This window comes from Neophocaena asiaeorientalis, unplaced genomic scaffold (genome assembly GCF_003031525.2).
Source record: "Neophocaena asiaeorientalis asiaeorientalis breed wild unplaced genomic scaffold, Neophocaena_asiaeorientalis_V1.1 scaffold150, whole genome shotgun sequence".
In the NCBI taxonomy this organism is placed as follows: domain Eukaryota; kingdom Metazoa; phylum Chordata; class Mammalia; order Artiodactyla; family Phocoenidae; genus Neophocaena; species Neophocaena asiaeorientalis.
This window is the reverse complement of record NW_020176571.1, coordinates 19,837,646-19,858,759: the sequence shown is the minus strand read 5'-3', so window position 1 is coordinate 19,858,759 and position 21,114 is coordinate 19,837,646. Positions and strand designations below refer to the sequence as shown.

The 21,114-nt window shown below is 37.5% G+C and overlaps 1 protein-coding gene across 1 annotated transcript in view; it reads left to right on the top strand.

Moving 5' to 3' along the window:
• The first annotated feature begins 3,929 nt into the window (after nt 1–3,929).
• LMNTD1 (lamin tail domain containing 1) overlaps nt 3,930–21,114 on the top strand; it is a 51,184-nt gene continuing 33,999 nt past the window's right edge. Inside the window, exons 1-3 of the mRNA XM_024733509.1 lie at nt 3,930–4,033; nt 11,121–11,356; nt 14,065–14,263. Coding sequence (XP_024589277.1) covers nt 3,945–4,033; nt 11,121–11,356; nt 14,065–14,263 — 524 coding nt within the window. The 5' untranslated portion in view covers nt 3,930–3,944. The remainder of the gene's footprint in view (nt 4,034–11,120; nt 11,357–14,064; nt 14,264–21,114) is intronic.

Below are 21,114 nucleotides of genomic sequence, written 5' to 3'. Positions count from 1 at the left end.
TTTTTTTTTTTTCTTTAGCAGTACGCGGGCCTCTTACCGCTGCGGCCTCTCCCGTTTCGGAGCACAGGCCCGGACGCGCAGGCTCAGCGGCCATGGCTCACGGGCCCAGCCGCGGGTGGGATCCTCCCGGACCGGGGCGCAAACCCGCGTCCCCCGCATCAGCAGGCAGACTCCCAACCACTGCGCCACCAGGGAAGACCCTTAGCTCTATCTTGACTCTGTCCTTCCTGAATTAGAGACAGCCATGAAGATGATGCTATCAATGTGTGGAGTCTACACATTCCCAAATGATCCTCCGTTTTTTTTTTAAAGAAGATGTTGGGGATAAGAGTTTATTAATTTATTTATTTTTGCTGTGTTGGGTCTTCGCTTCTGTGCGAGGGCTTTCTCTAGTTGTGGCAAGCAGGGGCCACTCCTCATTGCGGTGCGCAGGCCTCTCACTGTCTTAGCCTTTCCTGTTGCAGAGCACAGGCTCCAGATGCGCAGGCTCAGTAGTTGTAGCTCTCGGGCGTACTTGCTCCGCGGCATGTAGGATCCTCCCAGACCAGGGCTCGAAACCGTGTGCCTTTGCATCAGCAGGCAGATTCTCAACCACTGTGCCACCAGGGAAGCCCTGATCCTCCCTTTTTACAACAGAGAATTTCAGACATTTATAGAAAAAATAAACATGATGTATAACAAACCTCCAGTACCCATTATCTAGCTTCAACTATTACAAGTCAATTCCATCATTTTCATCCACAACTCCATCCACTCCCTACCCTCTGTATTATTTTGAAGCAAATCTAGACATCGTATCATTTTATCTCTAAATGTTTCAGTATGTATTTCTAAACAACAAGGAATCTTGTTTAAAAAATACAATCATAATACCGTAATACACCTTAAATATTTAACATTTATTCCTAATATCATTGAATATCCAGAGTACTTAAATTTCCAATGTCACGCACGTTTTACAGTTTGCTTGAATTAGGTTATAAATTATATCCACAAATGACAAAGGGTGTCTTTTAAATCTCTTGATCTATTAGCTAACGTGCTTTTCTGTTCTCTGTATTTTATGTAAGTTAGAGGATTCATCAGATTCAGGTTGATTTTGTTATTGTTGCTACGGTTATTACCTATATCAGATGTTATAACAGCCACATGAATACACCGAGTGGTATTGCCATTGATGATGTAATTTTTCCAAACTGATGAAAAATTATTGGAAAAGGTCTGAACAAACCAATCTATAATCTTCCCTCAGTGTAAGTAATTGTGTACAAAATAATTAAAAGTGTACAAAAATATTTTGCATTTATATTTAATATGGAGCTAGGCTTTAGGCTCAAATAATTATAAACTATTTTTCATCTACATGAATGTCTGACAAGTCATGTGGTATGTGGGAAAATTCTTTGCCAAGTAGGATTATCTGCCACATTTCAGAAAATCTAGCATTTCTGGATCCTGTCTGCTAAATGCCAGTTAACACCCCAGCAAATCTTTATGACTACTATTAATGTCCCTTCATATTTACAAAATTCCCCCTATGATTCACTTCAACTCCTTTTGAAAACCACTGGCTTAGTTTGAGAAGCAGTAAAAGAGGAAATTGATTTTAATTGCATATATGCTCTAATTTGGAGAAGGGAAATAAGGAAAATATCCTGTATGGGAAATAACTATTGAAACGTTCACAATTTCAAAGCTTTTCAAAGTTTTTCTCAGTTGACAGAATTTTGTTTCTCCAAACTATGCTGGAAAATATGAATAGGTGCTCTGATAAAACAAATGAGGTCATAATGACATCATGCTAACATATGTGGTTCAAGTACAGAAATTTTTACAGCTAGGAAACCATCCAGACAGGTAGATTTAGGGAAACTGGGACAGTGGCACAAAATAATAAATCCATTTTTAATTCTTTTCTAAACATAAGTATAAATTTATAAATCTCTTTATGCTGTATTTATGCAATTGGCCTATAATACTGATAAGGAATTTCTCTTTATCTCTGAGATGAAGAAAATAGTCAAATGTTTACTCTCCTCTCATTTACTTGCCTCATTATGTGATATACTTCTTGCCTTTTTCTTTTATTAAAAGTTACTTTATTCATTGTCCTTTGTATTTAAATACTGTTCATCATTCCAAGATGGAAGCCATTTTCCTTTTTTTTTAAGATATACATCTATATATTTTATGGGTTTTTTAAAACATCTTTATTGGAGTATAATTGCTTTACAATGGTGTGTTAGTTTCTGCTTTATAACAAAGTGAATCAGCCATACATATACATATATCTCCATATCTCCTCCCTCTTGCGTCTCCCTCCCACCCTGCCTATCCCACCCCTCTAGGTGATCACAAAGCACCGAGCTGATCTCCCTGTGCTACGTGGCTGTTTCCCACTAGCTATCTGTTTTACATTTGGTAGTGTATATATGTCCATGCCACTCTTTCACTTCGTCCCGGCTTACCCTTCCCCCTCCCCGTGTCCTCAAGTCCATTCTCCAGTAGGTCTGCGTCTTTACTCCTGCCCCTAGGTTCTCCATGACCTTTTTTTTTTTTTTTAGATTCCATATATATGTGTTAGCATATGGTATTTGTTTTTCTCTATATGACTTACTTCACTCTGTATTACAGACTCTAGGTTCATCCACCTCACTGCAAATAACTCGATTTCGTTTCTTTTTATGGCTGAGTAATATTCCATTGTATATGTATGCCACACCTTCTTTATCCATTCACCTGTCGAGGGACACTTAGGTTGCTTCCATGTCCTGGCTATTGTAAATATAGCTGCAATGAACATTGTGGTACATGACTCTTTTTGAGTTATGGTTTTCTCAGGGTATATGCCCAGTAGAGGGATTGCTGTGTCATATGGTAGATCTATTTTTAGTTTTTTGGAAGCCATTTTCTAATCTAAATTGGAAGATATTTTATCATTATTCCTTGAAGTGGGAATTATTTGTTCATAGTAACTTGCTGGTTCCTGGTACACAGTAGATGCTTATTTAAATATTTATTGAATGAACTTACTCATCCAGTAATCATCATCATTCTATATCTTATTACTGTGTACAATCATTGACTTTCATATGGGTTAATTTTATTCCCATGCCATTATTATCATGACACATTGTGTGGATCTTTTACTCAAGATAGAATCTGAATTAAGTGATTTCTTCTAAATCATATTGCTGGTGTAACTAGAAGAATTTAGAACTCCTGGCTTTGATTTCATTGTTTCTACCAATAGGTTTCTTTTCGCCTTAAAATATACAAGTTTTCTGTTCCTGTTGCCTAGCTGTTGCCATGTGCTCAAAGAGCATTTGTCAAAACAAAACAAACAAAAAGACAAAAAACAGTGATTAACTCCCCCAATATTTGCATACTGGCCTTAATCCTAAGAAATCCAAAATAGTGTATCAAACATTTTGATGGCACAGTTTGTCTGGTAGGATAAACAGCTCTCTTAAAAGCAAGTTACTCTTATTTGATGTCTGCAAACTGCAAAGCAGGTGCAGCATTAACATAGTAATTGTTCAGAGACCGGAACTTTGTAACTATGGAGACATTACTTCACAGTGTTCTAACAGGCAGTGTTGGCCAGATGTAAAAGTTGTAATCATAAAGGTAGCTTTGCTGGCTTACTGCGCTGCCTCTTGAGTTGCTTCCAGTGAGTGCTACACACCTCATCTTGATTTGTTTAATATTTTTAGCCAATATCAGTATTGGCTATATCAGTGCTTACATATTCATATTAGAATCCTGGTTCTGGCCCCAGCTTGGTTAAGAAATCATGAAGTCTGGCAGGTGCTTTAAGGTAGTTAGATTAACAAGTGAGGTCACTCAAAAAAGAAAATCTGCCTTGAAACTCAGCTCTATTCACTGACTAATGTCATGATTTGTTTTCCCAGAAAAGAAAAGAGACTTCTCTTCCAGCCAAGATGAAAGACACACAAGCCACTCAGGAAATTTCGGCGGTCCTGCAGAGTGAAGTCCATGAGCAGGAAGATAAAATGGAAAATCAAGCACAGTAAGAAAGGCACAAATGAGTTTTAGAAGTTGAGGTTGGAGTATTTGACCTCTTTGTTTCAAAACAGCTTATAAAAAGTTAGAACTAGAATCAAGTCTACAAATTTCCTAAAATTAGTTAATGATAACATACAATTTCCCCAACCACCGTTTTATAAGGTATAGTCTTTGAGTAATGTAAAAATTCACCTAGACAGATCTCCATCATATCAGACCTGGTTGAGATTCCAAAGCTCATATCTAGCATGTTAATTGTTTCTTTAAGGTAATTGGCAGACAGTTTCTTTAAAACTACTTTATTAACCTGGGGACAGAGAACTGCTAGAGAATTTTGGTTTGGGAAATGTCCGTGAGGATGTTAAATAAAAGCTACAACTCTTTTTTTACTACTAATGTAAATCATTCTATCAAATAAAGCATTAGCATTGGTTTTCCAATGTTTTCTAGAAAATGATCTCTAATATTGAATATACACAGTTTAAGGCTAATGTTACTTTAGATCTAGATGCCCTGTGTTTACTGATCAGTTCAAGTCTATTTTTTTTTTTTTTTTTTTTTTTTTTTTTTTTACGGCATGTGGGATCTTCCTGGACCGGGGCATGAACCCGTGTCCCCTGCATTGGCAGGCGGACTCTCAACCACTGCGCCACCAGGGAAGCTCTCAAGTCTATTTTTTTAAAGTGTTTTTATTAGTTATCTGTTTTACACATATTAGTGTATATATGTCAATCCCAGTCTCCCAATTCATCTCACCACCATCACAATCCCCACCCCCCGCTTTCCCCCCTGGGTGTCCATGCATTTGTTCTCTACATCTGTGTTTCTATTTCTGCCTTGCAAACCAGTTCATCTGTACCATTTTTCTAGATTCCACATATATGCGTTAATATACAATATTTGTTTTTCTCTTTCTGACTTACTTCACTCTATATGACAGTCTCTAGGTCCAACCACGTCTCTACAAATGACTGAATTTCATTCCTTTTTATGGCTGAGTAATATTCTATTGTATATGTGTGCCACATCTTTATCCATTCATCTGTCGATGGGCATTTAGATTGTTTCCATGACCTAGCTATTGTAAATAGTTGTGCATTGAACATTGGGGTGTCTTTTTGAATTATGGTTTTCTCTGGGTATATGCCCAGTAGTGGGATTGCTGGGTTGTATGGTAATTATAATTTTAGTTTTTTAAGGAACCTCCATACTGTTCTCCATAGTGGCTGTATCAGTTTACATTCCTACCAACAGTGCAAGAGTGTTCCCTTTTCTCCACACCCTCTCCAGCATTTGTTGTTTGTAGATTTTCTGGTGATACCCATTCTAACCAGTGTGAGGTGATACCTCATTGTAGTTCTGACTTGCATTTCTCTAATAATTAGTGATGTTGAGCAGCTTTTCATGTGCCTATTGGCCATCTGTATATCTTCTTTGGAGAAATGTCTATTTAGGCCTTCTGCCCATTTTTGGACTGGGTTGTTTGTTGTTTTTAATATTGGGTTCCATGAGCTGTTTATATATTTTGGAGATTAATCCTCTGTCTGTTGATACGTTTGCAAATATTTTCTCCCACTCTGAGGGTTGGCTTTTCATCTTGTTTATAGTTTCCTTTGCTGTCCAAAAGCTTTTAAGTTTCATTAGGTCCCATTTGTTTATTTTTGTTTTCATTTCCATTACTCTAGGAGGTGGGTCAAAAAAGATGTTGGTGTGATTTATGTCAAAGAGTGTTCTTCCTATGTTGTCCTCTAAGAGTTTTATAGTGTCTGATCTTACATTTAGGTCTTTAAGCCATTTGGAGTTTGTTTTGTGTATGGTGTTAGGGAGTGTTATAACTGCATTCTTTTACATGTAACTGTCCAGTTTTCCCAGCAGCACTTATTGAAGAGACCATCTTTTCTCCATTGTATATCCTTGCCTCATAGATTAGTTGACCTTAGGTGTGTGGGTTTATCTCTGGGTTTTCTACCCTGTTCTATTGATCTCTATTTGTGTTTTTCTGCCAGTACCATATTGTCTTGATTACTGTAGCTTTGTAGTATAGTCTGAAGTCAGGGAGACTGATACTTCCAGCTCCATTTTTTTTTTCTCAAGATTGCTTTAGCTATACGGGGTCTTTTGTGTCTAGAAGATGTTTTGTTCTAGTTCTGTAAAAAATGCCAGTGGTAATTTGATAGGGATTGCATTGACTCTGAAGATTGCTTTGGGTAGTATAGTCATTTTCACTATATTGATCCTTCCAATCCACGAACATGGTATATCTCCATATGTTTGTGTAATCTTTGGTTTTATCATCAGTGTCTTATAATTTTCTGAGACCAGGTCTTTTACTGCCTTAGGTAGGTTTATTCCTAGGTATCTTATTCTTTTTGTAGCAATGGTGAATGGGATTGTTTCCTTAATTTCTCTTTCTGATCTTTCATTGTTAGTGTATAGGAATGCAAGATATTTCTGTGCATTAATTTTGTATCCTGCAACTTTACCAAATTCATTGATTAGCTCTAGTAGTTTTCTGGTGGCATCTTTAGGATACTATGTATATAGTATCATGTCATCTGCAAACAGTGACAGTTTTACTTCTTCTTTTCCAGTTTGTATTCTTTTTATTTCCTTTTCCTCTCTGATTTCCATGGCTAGGACTTCCAAAACTATGTTGAATAATAGTGGCAAGAGGGGATGCCCTTGTGTTGTTCCTGATCTTAGAGAAAATGCTTTCAGTTTTTCACCATCGAGAATGATGTTTGCTGTGGGTTTGTCATAAATAGCCTTTATTATATTGAGGTAGGTTCCCTCTATGCAAACTTTCTGGAGAGTTTTTATCATAAATTGGTGTTGAATTTTGTCAAAAGCTTATTCTGCATCTATGGAGATGATCATATGGTTTTTATTCTTCGATTTGTTAATATGGTGTATCACATTGATTCATTTGAGTATATTGAAGGATCCTTTGCTCCCTTGGATAAATCCCACTTGACCATGGTGTATGATCCTGTTAATGTGTCATTGGACTCTGTTTGCTACTATTTTGCTGAGGATTTTTGCATCTATATTCATCAGTGATATTGGTCTGTAATTTTCTTTTTTGTAGTATATTTGTCTGGTTTCGGTATCAGAGTGACGGTGGCCTTGTAGAATGAGTTTGGGAGTGTTGCTTCTTCTGCAAATTTTGGAAGAGTTTGAGAAGCATTGCTGTTAGCTCTTCTCTAAATGTTTGACAGAATTCACCTGTGAAGCTTTCTGGTACTGGACTTTGGTTTGTTGGAAGATTTTTAATCACAGTTTCAATTTCATTACTTGTGATTTGTCTGTTCATATTTTTTATTTCTTCCTGGTTCAGTCTTGGAAAGTTATACCTTTCTAAGAATTTGTCCGTTTCTTCCAGGTTGTCCATTTTATTGGCATAGAGTTGCTTGTCATAGTCTCTTATGATATTTTGTATTTCTGTGGTGTCTGTTGTAACTTCTTATAATTTCTAATTTTATTGGTTTCAGTCCTATCCCTCTGTTTGGTTTGGTGGTGCTGAATTCTCTTAGCTTTTGCTTGTTTGTAAAGCTTTTGATTTCTCTATTGAGTCTGAATTGAGATCCTCGCCAGGTATAGTAATCTTGGTTGTAAGTTCTTCCCTTTCATCACCTTAAATATATCATGCCACTCCCTTCTGGCTTGCAGAGTTTCTGCTGATAAATCACCTATGCTGTCTGCCCTCTGGTGGATGAGGCTATCTAAGAGGCTTGTGCAAGTTTCCTCATGGGAAGGACTGGTGGTGGGTAGAGCTGGGTGTTGCTGTGGTAGGCAGAGCTCAGTAAAATTTTAATCCCCTTGTCTGCTGATGGGTAGGGCTGTTGGTTCGCTTCCTGTTGGTTGTTTGGCCTGAGGCGACCCAGCACTGGAGCCTACCCAGGCTCTTTGTTGGGGCTAATGGTGGACTCTGGGAGGGCTCATGCCAAGGAGTACTTCCCAGAACTTCTGCTGCCAGTGTCCTTGTCCCCATGGTGAGCCACAGCCAACCCCTGCCTCTGCAGTACTCCCTCCAACACTAGCAGGTGGGTCTGGTTCACTCTCCTATGGGGTCACTGCTCCTTCCCCTGGGTCCCGATGAGCACACTACATTGTGTGTGCCCTCCAAGAGTGGAGTCTCCGTTTCCCACAGTTCTGTCCAAGTCCTGCCATCAAATCCCACTAGCCTTCAATGTCTGATTCTCTGGGAATTCCTCCTCCCATTGCCAGACCCCCAGGTTGGGAAGCCTGACTTGGTGCTCAGAACCTTCACTCCAGTGGATGGACTCCGGTGGTGTAAGTGTCCTCCAGTCTGTGAGTCACCCACCCAGTGGTTATGGATTTTGATTTTATTGTGATTACACCCCTCCTACTGTCTCATTGAGGCTTCTCCTTTGTCTTTGGATGTGGGGTGTCTTTTTTGGTGAGTTCCACTGTCTTCCTGTCGATGATTTTTCAGCAGTTAGTTATGATTCCAGTGCTCTCGCAAGAGGGAGTGAGAGCACGTCCTTCTACTCTGCCATCTTGAACCAATCTCCCTCAAGTCTATTTTTTAAATATTTGTTCTTAGAGGTCATCTGAGAAATAACTGTTGTCAGTATTACCAATGCAGCGTTGAAATAACATTGAAATGCTGGAATTGAACTTTTATAACTGCCTCTGGTTTAGTGCTAATCAATTACAGAGGGAGCAAAATACCAAGTAAGGGCTTGGAAAATTCCACATGGGAAAGGGAAACCTCACTAAGCACTAGGAAGAAAATCTCTCATCTTCCAAAAGGAGTCTAATAGGTGGGTGAGTGCAGGGCTCAGACAATGGGCTACATCACGCTTATCTCTTCCTGAAATGTTTCAGCTCTTCCAACGGTGTGTGCTGCCATTAGAAATTTCTTATTCGACTACAAAAACAAGAATCCCCTGTGGCCCTAAACTGAAGTTCTTTGATCACAACATTTGCAAAGGCTTATTGGGAATCTTTTGTGGAATTAAATTTATTTGGAAATGCTATTGTTTTACCAGTGGAAGAAAAAAATTCAGAGCTTATAAAATGAACATGCTGAAAAGATGTAGCCAGTTGTCTGTAATGAAACCCAGATGTAAGGAACTTTGAAAGAGAAAGGTCCTTTTCCTGCTTATTCTAGACAGTGTCAGGGAAAAATTATGTCATATGATCTGTATCAGTTTAGACAGAGATGAAATATTTGTCATTTGACAATAGACCTCTGTAGTCTCCTTTTCGTTACCACCACAGTCATTCTCAAGAGCATATCTTCATGGGTTAGAGGTTTTTGACAGAGATGAGTGGTTGGGTAGTCAGTAGAATGGCACGTGCTCAAGCTTGATAAGCTCTGGGCTAATAATAATGCCGTTTCCAAAGCCAATGCCATTTAATTATTTTTAAAAATTGCCTGAGATATCTGTGCCTTGTGAGAGGCACACTTAGAGAATTCTGATTTTGAATACAGAGCTCTCCAGATATAATATTTCTGATGAAGGAACTTACAAATTATAGAACAAAACGATTGTGAATACCTCCTGGTAAACAAAGAGATTGAGAGTAACATCAGCAAGATGGCAGATTAGGAAGCTTCAGGCCCTTGTTCCGTTATGGAAAGATTTGGAAAAACAAAAACAAAGAACAGAAGACTGGCTAAAATAACATTATAGGAACTCTGGAAAACAAAGAGATCAAAATAGAGACAGTGCTTGGAGGCAAAACACTTAGTTCCTGACTTATAGTGGATAGACGTTTGGCCCCCAGGAAGGCAGGGCTTGGGCTGGCCAAGTGTCTGGTTTTTCAGAGAGCTAAAGGGTTGGACCCCAGGACTTTGTTCACAATTCAAGCATTAAACACACACACATTCACACACACATGGAGTGCTTTGAAGTTACTGAGAAGAGCCTCAGTGTGACTCATAAAATGCAGTTGTCATAAGCCTTTTCATGAGCTACTCCATGAGAATATTGTTTTACTTGTAAAATAAGTGTACTGTAGTTTAGGGATTTTGTTTAAATGATTGCACACTATACTTTTACATTTATAAAAAAGAAAGAAAGGAAAATCTTTATTCATATAGTAGGATTTACTTACAAAAATAATACTTGGAAAGTAAGTCTTTCTTCTCCCTCTTTTGTGCTAGTCCCTTCAGCATTCAGACATACACATACACAGATACACACAAACATACACATGTGAGCTGTATTTATAGTTATTAATTTGTAAAGTGCATTTGAAAGCACACATTAACTCTAGAATCTTTATAAATACAGGAAAATTAGTTAAGCAGCAGGAGAAATTAAAGGAAAAAGTATAGTAAACCATTACATATTAAACAGGAATGATAATCATGGTTTTCATGTTAATGGAAAGGGGAAATATAATAAGTGATAAAAGTGGGTTATAAATGGTTTATAGAGTCTCAGTTTTGAGTGAAAAAAATGCATTAGGGCTTCCCTGGTGGCGCAGTGGTTGAGAGTCCGCCTGCCGATGCAGGGGACACGGGTTCGTGCCCCGGTCCGGGAAGATCCCACATGCCGCGGAGCGGCTGGGCCCGTGAGCCATGGCCGCTGAGCCTGCGCGTCCAGAGCCTGTGCTCCGCAATGGGAGAGGCCACAACAGTGAGAGGCCCGCGTACCGAAAAAAAAAAAAAAAAAAACAATGCATTAAAAGGCCTGGAAGGAAAAAATACTGAATCACTATGTTGTACACCTGAAATTAATATAATATTGTAAATCACTATATTTCAATTAAAAAAATTTAATAAAATATAAAAAGCATGGCAGGAAATGGTAAAAGTTTTAGTTGGTGGAATATAGTAATTTTTATTTTCTTCTTTCAGCATTTACACTTTTGAAAAACTATCTGAAGTAGGAGTTTATTGATTTTTAAATAGAAAAGAGAAAGCATGACCTGACACTAAAGGGTTTTATTTAGATTGTTAAAACTAGAAATATAAGACGTTCTTGCGCTTGTGTTAGATGCATAATATCTTTGAAAAGCAAAACCCTGAGTAATAATGATAATTAATGCTTCTTGTGCTCACAGTCTATCATTTTGACTTTCTCACTGTTTATAATACTAATTTTTGTACACAGAATTGAAGACACACGTGACAATCTCCCAGAGACACAGCGATCTTTAGTACATTTTTTTCCAACGTCAACGGATTCAGATACCACTACACTGCCATGTTCATGGTCATTATCCAATGAAATACCTCTCAGTTACTATCTGTCCAGCCCTCAGGTTAGTGGAGTAACTTTTTCAACAACTGGACCAAAGCCTCTTAAACCTGCTCTAGTGAGCCATTCCCAATCAGAAGACAGCTTGGGTAAGCAAAACATGTACCAAGTTTTTTAGACTACTTTTAAAGCATATAGTTCAATAGTCTTTATGTGCCTAGAAGCCAGAATGATGTTTTATTATTTGTCTCCAATAATACTAATTTCTTAATGTCATATGCAGAATAACTTGACTCTGCCCATCATTGATTCTAGCACTGGAGTCATATTCAAGTCACGTAAACATATGTGGCCAAGTACATCATCTCTGTGATTAAAATATCTTGAGTTATCATAATAATTCATGGGTTGACCACTTAGATGCTCTAGAATTGCTAAATGATTAAAAATTCTAATGTATAGCATTAATTGCTCTTCCTCTGAATGCTACCAGAAAGATTAACAATGTCTTATGTATGTTATGCTTTAGGAGACTATGGCTTAAGTAAGGAAAGACGGGTAGATAAGAGAAAGAAGAAACATAAAGTAGGTAATAAAATGGTGGAGAGAAAAGGGAAAAACAATGAAGAATTTGGAGAAGAGGAAAATGAAAACAGCAGTAAAGTTTTGACAGTTGCCAACAATGCACTCAGCAGTGCTCACACTATGAGGTGTATGTTCCTCACCATGTTTAGGGAACTCTGAGGGTATGTTATCAAGGTTTACTGAAAAGAGCACTGCCCTTGGAAACAGAGGACCTAGGTTCAAACCCCCTTTCTAGTCCCAATAACATGGGACATTAAGGTATTTAGCATCTCTGAGTCCCATTTTCCACACCTACAAAATGGGGATTAAAATATCAACTTCACAGGGCTATCCTAAGAATTAAATGAGATATTTATGAAAATCACCTAGCACATAGTAAGTGTGCTCAATAAAATTAGTTGTGAATCCGAATGTATCTCTAAGTACCTTCTCATAGAATGGGCTAGATTTGGGGTCTGTATTACCAGTCAACTAACAGGTTTCAAAATTGTTAACACGAATACACCCATGACTACCTGATGTCTTCATTTTCCTCTGCCATTCTGTGGACATTTACAGCCTTGCTCCTTCCTATCTACATTTCATTTTGTTCCTGGTATTTTCCTAAGCCTTTGACACAGTGTTATGTAGGATTTTGATCTACTGCCATTATTGTCATATTCCCTGTGCTTCATTGTTTGTATGCTTAAGATACATTTTTTGAAGAAGCCTCCTAAATTCACAATGACCTTTAGCAATGACCAAAATCTATATGCTTAAAAGTGAAAATACACATTTTATATCTAAGGAGGTAATATTTCTCATCCTTTGGCACTGTATCATCACGGTATATGTTCTATATTTGAGTTGAACTGTGAAAGCTCCTAGTATTTGGGGGGGGGTAACAAATATACTGGTTTCGCCTTGCAAGATGAGAGTTGTGCTGGGATGAAGTCTTCTTCAGTTACTGTAGGTTCTGACTCTGTAGATAGATGGCTGAGTCTACCAAGACTTGTTGCATTTGGTTCATTTCATTTCTAGATGAGATAATAACTGGAACTAAAATCAATGTGTCTTCTTTCCTTTTAGAATACAAAGATTTTCATCCCTCAGGATGAGCTATTAAGGATGCTATATATTCTCTTCCCCCAAAGGAATTTAAAGATTAAGGAAATACTCACTTGAATGGGAATGAACTAACTTAATTCCAAATATTTCTTCTAAACAAAATACTCTGAGGAATCCTCTTTAGGAACTATATGTTTATTTTTTTCCACTTTTCACATTGCTTTGGCTTTGTTAAAGACATAAGAAGATAAAGCACACTCTAGATTGTCTTAATCCTTTGATGATTTTGGATTCAGGGTCACATTGACCAAAGTCCCTGTGCTACAATAATAGCTATCATTTATTGAGTACCTGCTAAATGCCAGATACTGTGCTAGACACTTACCTATATTATCTTCAATTCTCACATCGCCTCACACAAAGTAGTATTATCCTTATTTTATTTTCAGGAAAACTGAGAATTGGAAGGTTTAAATCATTTGGCTTAGTAAGTGACAGAGCTGGGGTACAGATGTGTCTAAATCCAAGACACATTGCTCTATCTATTTCATCATGATGCCTGTCTGTACTGTTACTCTCTCTTTGCAGATACATAATTAGATTTATCCAGCATGATTCTTTCTATGCAAAGTCTTGAAACTTATTTTGTATTTGAATCTTACTACTGAGAATTTTAAAAGAGTAAGAGGTTACAAGAATCTGATTAAGCATTATTTTATCTTTTTAATAAAGTATTTTAGTTAATTAGAGGAAATTTAAGTCTTTACCTGGCCAAATACAAACCATTGGTAGGAAAGGACTCATTTGAGACTTTAATTTATGAGTAGCAATTTGGGGAGAAAAGCTAATACAAAATAGAATAAAGTTGTACTTACATATAATGTACCAAATTTGAGAGACTCAAATGTTTTACCTACTCAAAAACTTATGATGCTCGTAGTACAACTTAATCAGCTAAATTGTAATTATGCTGATGATACAATTGATAGTTTAAGATAGCTGCAATAATCTCTAGGAATTGAGTGTCACTAAAAATAATCACTTACTGGTGATTTTATAGACTGGTTTAAAGCTTCGAACTATCCTCACTTAGTTTGACTGTGACAGTAAAATGTATAAAGAATATCATTTTGTAGAAGCAAAGAATAAAGATAGTAGCTTTGGTTTCTTTTAATCTTTTATTTACTTCTCTCTGTATTGTTTCCTTCTTTGGTTTCTTCGAAAGGACTCAACAACTTCAAACTTCCAAAGAAACACACTATGCCGGTGCTTGCTTCTCAGCCACCTGTGGTTGGGGAAGGGGAGGATTATTTCCTATCTTTGTTTGGTGATTCAGAGAAACTTGTCGTGCACTCATTCCACACCAAGAAAACGTGGAAGCACTTTTCTATGATTCTTGAAGAAGTGGGCCAATCTAGATCCAGGTAAATACTCTATTTGAATTATTTAATATCTTCTATTGGGGTAGGAGTAATAAATTAGTAGGAAATAAAAGTTCTAAACTGTTGTTAGATCCATGATCTCCTCTAAGACCCTAAGCAATCCATTAAAATATAACTGTTTCATATTCTGGGCAGTTAAAAGGAATCAATATAACTTTCTAGGGAACCAAACAAGGAAAGTTAATTCTTCAAAGATGCCAGAGAAAACAGCACTACATAAGGCTTACCAATAAAGTTAACTCAATTATTCAAGATAATTTTCATTATTGGCAAATCAATCAGATGGATTTAGAAGCCTTTTTTATCTGTCTTGAGTTCAAGACAGAAGGAAAAAGATGGACTTACAACTTACTGATCCATTTTTATGGTTATTAGTATCTGTAGAAAAAAAGAATTGATCAGGAAGAAAGTTGATATTAGAACTAAAATACAAGCTGACGCATCTATGCATTTACTTAACCCTGCTTTTCTTGTTGCACAAACAACAGATTAAATTGTGAATTTTTAGTAATAAACACACATTTAAAAAAATTTTTATTGAAGTATAGTTGATTTGCAATGTCATGTTAATTTCAGGTATACGGCAGAGTGACGCAGTTATACATATATATACATTCTTTTTCATATTCTTTCCATTATGATTTATCACAGGATACTGAATATAGTTCCCTGTGCTATACAGTACAACCTTGTTGTTTATCCATCCTATGTATACTAGTTTGCATCTGCTAATCCCAAACTCCCAATCCTTCCCTCCCCCACCCCTCCTCCCCCTTGGCAACCAAAAGTCTGTTCTCTATGTCTGTGAGTTTGTTTATGTTTCATAGATATGTTCATTTGTGTCATACTTTAGATTCCACATATAAGTGATACCATATGGTATTTGTCTTTCTCTTTCTGACTTATTTCACTTAGTATGATCATCTCTCAGTCCATCCATGTTGCTGCATATGGCATTATTTCATTCTTTTTTTATGGCTGATGTATAGATAGATAGATAGATAGATACCCCACATCTTCTATATCCATTCATCTGTCAATGGACATTTAGGTTGTTTCCATGTCTTGGCTATTGTAAATAGTGCTGCTATGAACATTGGGGTGCATGTTTCTCTTTGAATTATAGTTTTGTCTGGATATATGCCCAGGAGTGGGATTGCTGGATCATATGGCAACTCTGTTTTTATTTTTTTGAGGTATCTCCATACTGTTTTCCATAATGGCTGCACCAATTTACATTCCCACCAACAGTGTGTGAGGGTTCCCTTTTCTTCACACCCTCTCCAACATTTATTATTTGTAGACTTTTTAGTTATGGCCATTCTGACCGGTGTAAGGTGGTACCTCACAGTTTTGATTTGCATTTCTCTAATAATTAGTGATGATGAGCATCTTTTCGTGTGCCTTTTGGCATCTATATGTCTTCTTTGGACAAATGTATATTTACGTCTTCTGCCCATTAGTGATAAGCATATGTTGATAGAGGGTGTTTGAGGACTAAAAGAAGTTGTTAGCCAAAGTTAAGGGTCAAACATAAAGGAAACCTTTTCCCCCTTATGTCAGATTTCCTAAAATCAACCACTTTTGCCACTTAATTGTAGTGAATACCCAAGTGTTCTCTCAACCATCTAAAAGCACTTCATCAAATTATTCATACAGTACTTACCATGTTAAAAATGATGACTGGGCTTCCCTGGTGGCGCAGTGGTTGAGAGTCCGCCTGCCGATGCAGGGGACACGGGTTCATGCCCCGGTCCGGGAAGATCCCACATGCCGCAGAGCTGCTGGGCCCGTGGGCCATGGCTGCTGAGCCTGCGCATCCGGAGCCTGTGCTCCGCAACGGGAGAGGCCACAGCAGTGAGAGGCCCACGTACCGCAAAAAAAAAAAAAAAAAAAAAATGATTTATTTTCAGCAAAACTTCAAAAAAAAACTTATGAATATGGTTTTAAGAAACTTTACTCAAGCAGATCATGAAGACCTTCAGGTAAGGATCAAGAGAGAAGCAAGTAAAGTAATAAGGCATTCAGAGGATAGCTTTCTTCCCAGCAGAGATGGTCTGGGAAGATTTTGTGAAGGAGTTATCATGGAAAACATCTTGGAAAGATAAGTGCATTTTGGATATGCAAATTTGGAGTCTCTGAGAATATTCTAGACCATTGGTTTTCAACTCTACCCACAAAATTGAATCACCTGGGGATTGTCCTGACTCTACATCAGACTCTTTGAATCAAAATTTCTAGTGGAATTGGGCATCGTATTTTGGTTTTTGTTTTAAATGCCATGGTAATTCTAATGCACAGCCAGGGCTGAACAAAGGAGCAGCATAAACAAAATGAAGGAGGCAGAAAAGCTAAGATCAGATATGAGTATAAGCATGGCTGTACTGAGCAGTGCATGAAGAGGTATAACAGGGTTGTAGGCGTCAGGGTTGGAGACAGATCACAGTGAGCATTGAATACCAGACTATGTAGACTTCACTATGGGCAATGGGAAGCAATGGGAAAGTTTCAAACAAAGGATTGACAGGATTCTGATTCAGAATATTTGATCTGTGGCAATGAATATATGAATGAATGCTGGATTTTGTCAAATGCCTTTTATACATCTGTTGAGATGATCATATGATTTTTTATTTCTTAAATGTTAAAGTAACCCCGCACTCTTAGAATAAACCTCCCTTGGTCAGAATGTTTATCTTTTTCATATATTGTTGAATTCAATTGGCTAAAAATTTTTGCATCTATGTTTGTGAAGAATACTGGCCTGTAGTTTTCTTTACCTGTTAATGTCTTTGTCTGCCCTGGTATCAGGGTAATACTCAACTCATTAAATGAGTTGGGATATATTCCCTCCTCCTTTACTTTCTAGAAGAGTTTGTGTAGAAGTAATATTATTTTTTCCTTAAATATTTTATAGAATTCATCAGTGAAGCCATCTGGGCCTGGAGTTATTTTGTGAGAAGGTTTTTACCTACAGATTTTACTTCTTTAAAATAGATGTCGGGGCTTCCCTGGTGGCGCAGTGGTTGAGAGTCGGCCTGCCGATGCAGGGGACACGGGTTCGTGCCCCAGTCCGGGAAGATCCCACATGCCGCGGAGCGGCTGGGCCCGTGAGCCATGACCGTGGAGCCTGAGCGTCCGGAGCCTGTGCTCTGCAATGGGAGAGGCCACAACAGTGAGAGGCCCGTGTACAGCAAAAAAAAAAAAAAAAAAAAAAAAAAATAGATGTCAAGATAGTCCGGTTACCTATTTCTTCTTGAGTGAACTTGAGTAGTTTGTGTCTTTCAAGGAATTTGTCCATTTCATCTAAGTTGTCAGATTTATTGTTGTAAAATTATACATAATATTCCATTATCCTTTTAGTATCTATAGAATCTGTAGTGATGTCACATTTCTTATTGCTGATAATGGCCATATGTGTCTTCTCTCTTTTTCCTGATAAATCTTGCTCAAGAGTTATCAATTTTGTTGAGCTTCAAAGAATCAGTGTTTCATTTAATTGATTTTCTCTAATTTTTTTGCTTTGGTTTTCTATTCATAGATTTCCATTCTGATCTGTATTCCCTTTCTTCTGCCTACTTCAGGTTTCATTTTTTTTTTTTCTAGTTTCTCAAGGTGGAAGTTGAGATCATTGATTTGAAAACATTTTCTCTTCTAATACAAGCATTTAGCACTGTAAAATTTCCCCTAACTACAGCTTTTAATGGAATCCCACAAATTTTGATGTGTTTTATTTTCATTTTCATTCACTTCAAACTAACTTTTTTTTAAAATTTAAGTAGAGTTGATTTACAATATTTTGTTAGTTTCAGGTGTGTAGCATAGTGATTCATTTTTAATTATATTCCATTATAGATTATTACAAGATAGTGAATTCCTTGTGTTATACAGTTAATTTTTGTTGCTTATGTATTTTAGGTGTAGTAGTCTGTATCTGTTAATCCCATACTCCTAATTTGTCCCTCCCCTGCCCTCCCTCTCCCCTTGATAACCATAAGTTTGTTTTCTATATCTGTGAGTCTCTTTCTGTTTTATATATAGATTCATTTGTATTATTTTTTAGATCCCACATGTGATATATTATTTGTCTTTCTCTGACTTACTTCACTAAGTATAAAATTCTCTTGGTCCATCCATGTTGCTGCCAATGGCAATATTTCATTCATTTTTCTGCCTGAGTAATATTCCATTGTGTGTGTGTATATATATATATATACCACATCTTCATTATCCACTCCTCTGTTGATGGACACTTGGGTTGTTTCCATCCCTTGGCTATTGTAAATAGTACTACTATGAACATTGGGGTGCATGTATCTTTTCAAATTTGAGTTTCCACATTTTCCAGATATATGCCCAGGAGTGGGATTGCTGGATCATATGGTAGCTCTAATTTTAGTTTTGAAGGAACCTCTGTACTGTCTTCCATAGTGGCTGCACCAATTTACATTCCCACCAACAGCAGGAGGGTTTTATTTTCTCCACACCCTCTCTATCATTTATTATTTGTAGACTTTTTAATGATAGCCATTCTGACAGGTGTGAGGTGATTCCCCATTGTGGTTTTGATTTGCATTTCTCTAATAATTAGCAATGTTGAGCATCTTTTCATGTGTCTTCTTTGGAAAAATGTCTGTTTAGGTCTTCGCCCATTTTTGGATGTAGTTTTTTGTTTCTTCACTATTGAGTTGTATGAGCTGCTTATACATTTTGGATATTAACCCCCTGTTGGTTGCATCATTTGCAATTGTTTTCCCCCATTCCATAGGTTGTCTTTTCATTTTGTTGATGGTTTCCTTTGCTGTGTAAAAGCTTTTAAGTTTGGTTATGTCCCATTTGTTTACTTTTGCTTTTATTTCTTTTGCCTTGGGCGACTGATCTAAGAAAATATTGCTACAACCTATGTTAAATTATGTTCTGCCTATGTTCTCTTCTAGGAGTTATATGGTATCATGTCTTACATTTAGGTCTTTAAACAATTTTGACTTTACTTTTGCATATGGTGTGAGGAAATGTTCTAATTTCATTGATTTACATCCAGCTTTAGCTGTCCAGCTTTCCCAACACCACTTGTTGAAGAGATGGTCATTTCTCCATTGTATATTCTTATTTCCTTTGTCGTACATTAATTGATAATAGGTGTGTGGGTTTATTTCTGGGCTCTCTATCTTGTTGCATTGATCCATAAGTCTGTTTTTGTGCCAATACCACAGTTTTGATTACTGCAGGTTTGTAGTACAGTCCAAAGTGTGGAAGAGTTACACTTCCAGCTTTTGTTCATTTTCCTCAGTATTGCTTTGGCAATTCTGGGTTTTTTGTGATTCCATATAAATTTTAGGATATTTGCTCTGGTTCTGAAAAAAATGTCACGGTATTTTGATAGCGATTGCATTAAATCTGTAAATAGCTTTGGGTACTATGGCCATTTTAACAATATTAATTCTTCCAATCCAAAAACATGATATATCTTTCCATTTCTTTGAATCATCTGCACTTTCCTTTGTCACTGTGTTATAGTTTTCAGCATATAGGTCTTTTACCTCCTTGGTTAAGTTTATTCCTAAGTATTTTATTCTTTTTGATGAGATTTGAGATAAGATTTTTAAATTTCTCTGTTACTTTATTATTAGTGTATAAAAATGCAAGAAATTTCTGTTTATTAATCTTGTATCCTGCTACCTTGCTGAATTCATTTATTAGTTCTAATAGTTTTTGTGTGGAGACTCCATATAGAGTATAATGTCCTCTGCAATACTGACAGTTTTACCTTCTTCCCTTTCAGTTTTTCTTGTCTGATCGCTGTGGTGTTGAACATCACTTGAAGAGGTGTTTTTATGTGGGAACATCCCTGTGTAGACTTTGTGTGTCCAGCATTTTTGGTGTGAGGACTGCTTTTGATATGGACATTTGCCACATCTTTCCTAAAGGTGTGCTGGCCATTATCCCCTTGATAGGGGTGTGGTTGCTGTTGTAGTGTGTAGAGCCTGTGTAGGTTGTGAGGCTGGACTTACTCTCTGCTCCATGGCTGTTGCTGCCCTGTCAGGAGCAGGGTCTACTTTCCAGTTGTTGGAGCAGAAGCCCTGAGGATCAGGTTCAATCAGACTCTGTTGCCCTTGAGTGCACACCCTGCCCCAAAGGAGGTGATTGCTGAAGCAATGAGGTCTGTGCAGTCACAGAGGACCTATGCACCGCTTGTGTAGGTGTCCACGGTTCTGATCAGAAGCAGCACCAAGGTCACTTACCTTTCTTTGTTGTGTTTGTCCTAAATCTAGTGCAAAGCTGTGATGTGAAGTAGGCTGGGGCTGGGGGTTGAGGTATTGTGGCTGCAGGAATCGAGGTGGTTCAGCTGCTGCCTGAGATCTGGGCTGCCTCTGTGGCAGTCTTCTTCCAGGACCCAGATCTAGTGCTAAGCTCACTGGGAGAGCTGCTGTGTACTCCTGAGTGTGCTGACAGTGGCCACCGCTGCTCCACCCAGAACACACTCCAGGCTCTCCTTGCTATCTCTGCATAGCTAGATTGAGTCCTCTCCCAGGGACAGTCTGCCCAAGATTCAGCACTTAGCTGTGGCATCAATATAGTTTCTAGTTTCCATTTTTATTTCTTCTTTGGTCCTTGAGTAATAAGAAGTCTATTATTTAGCTCCCAAATATTTTACAGATTTTTCCAGTTCTGATGATTTTCCAGATATCTTTTGTTACTGATTTCTAATTCAGTTTCATAGTGGTCAAAGAACATAATTTATATGACTTGAGTCCTTTTAAATGTATTGAGACTTGCTTTATAGCAGGTATTGTCAGTCCTGGTAAATGTTTTGGTAAATATATTTATTGTTG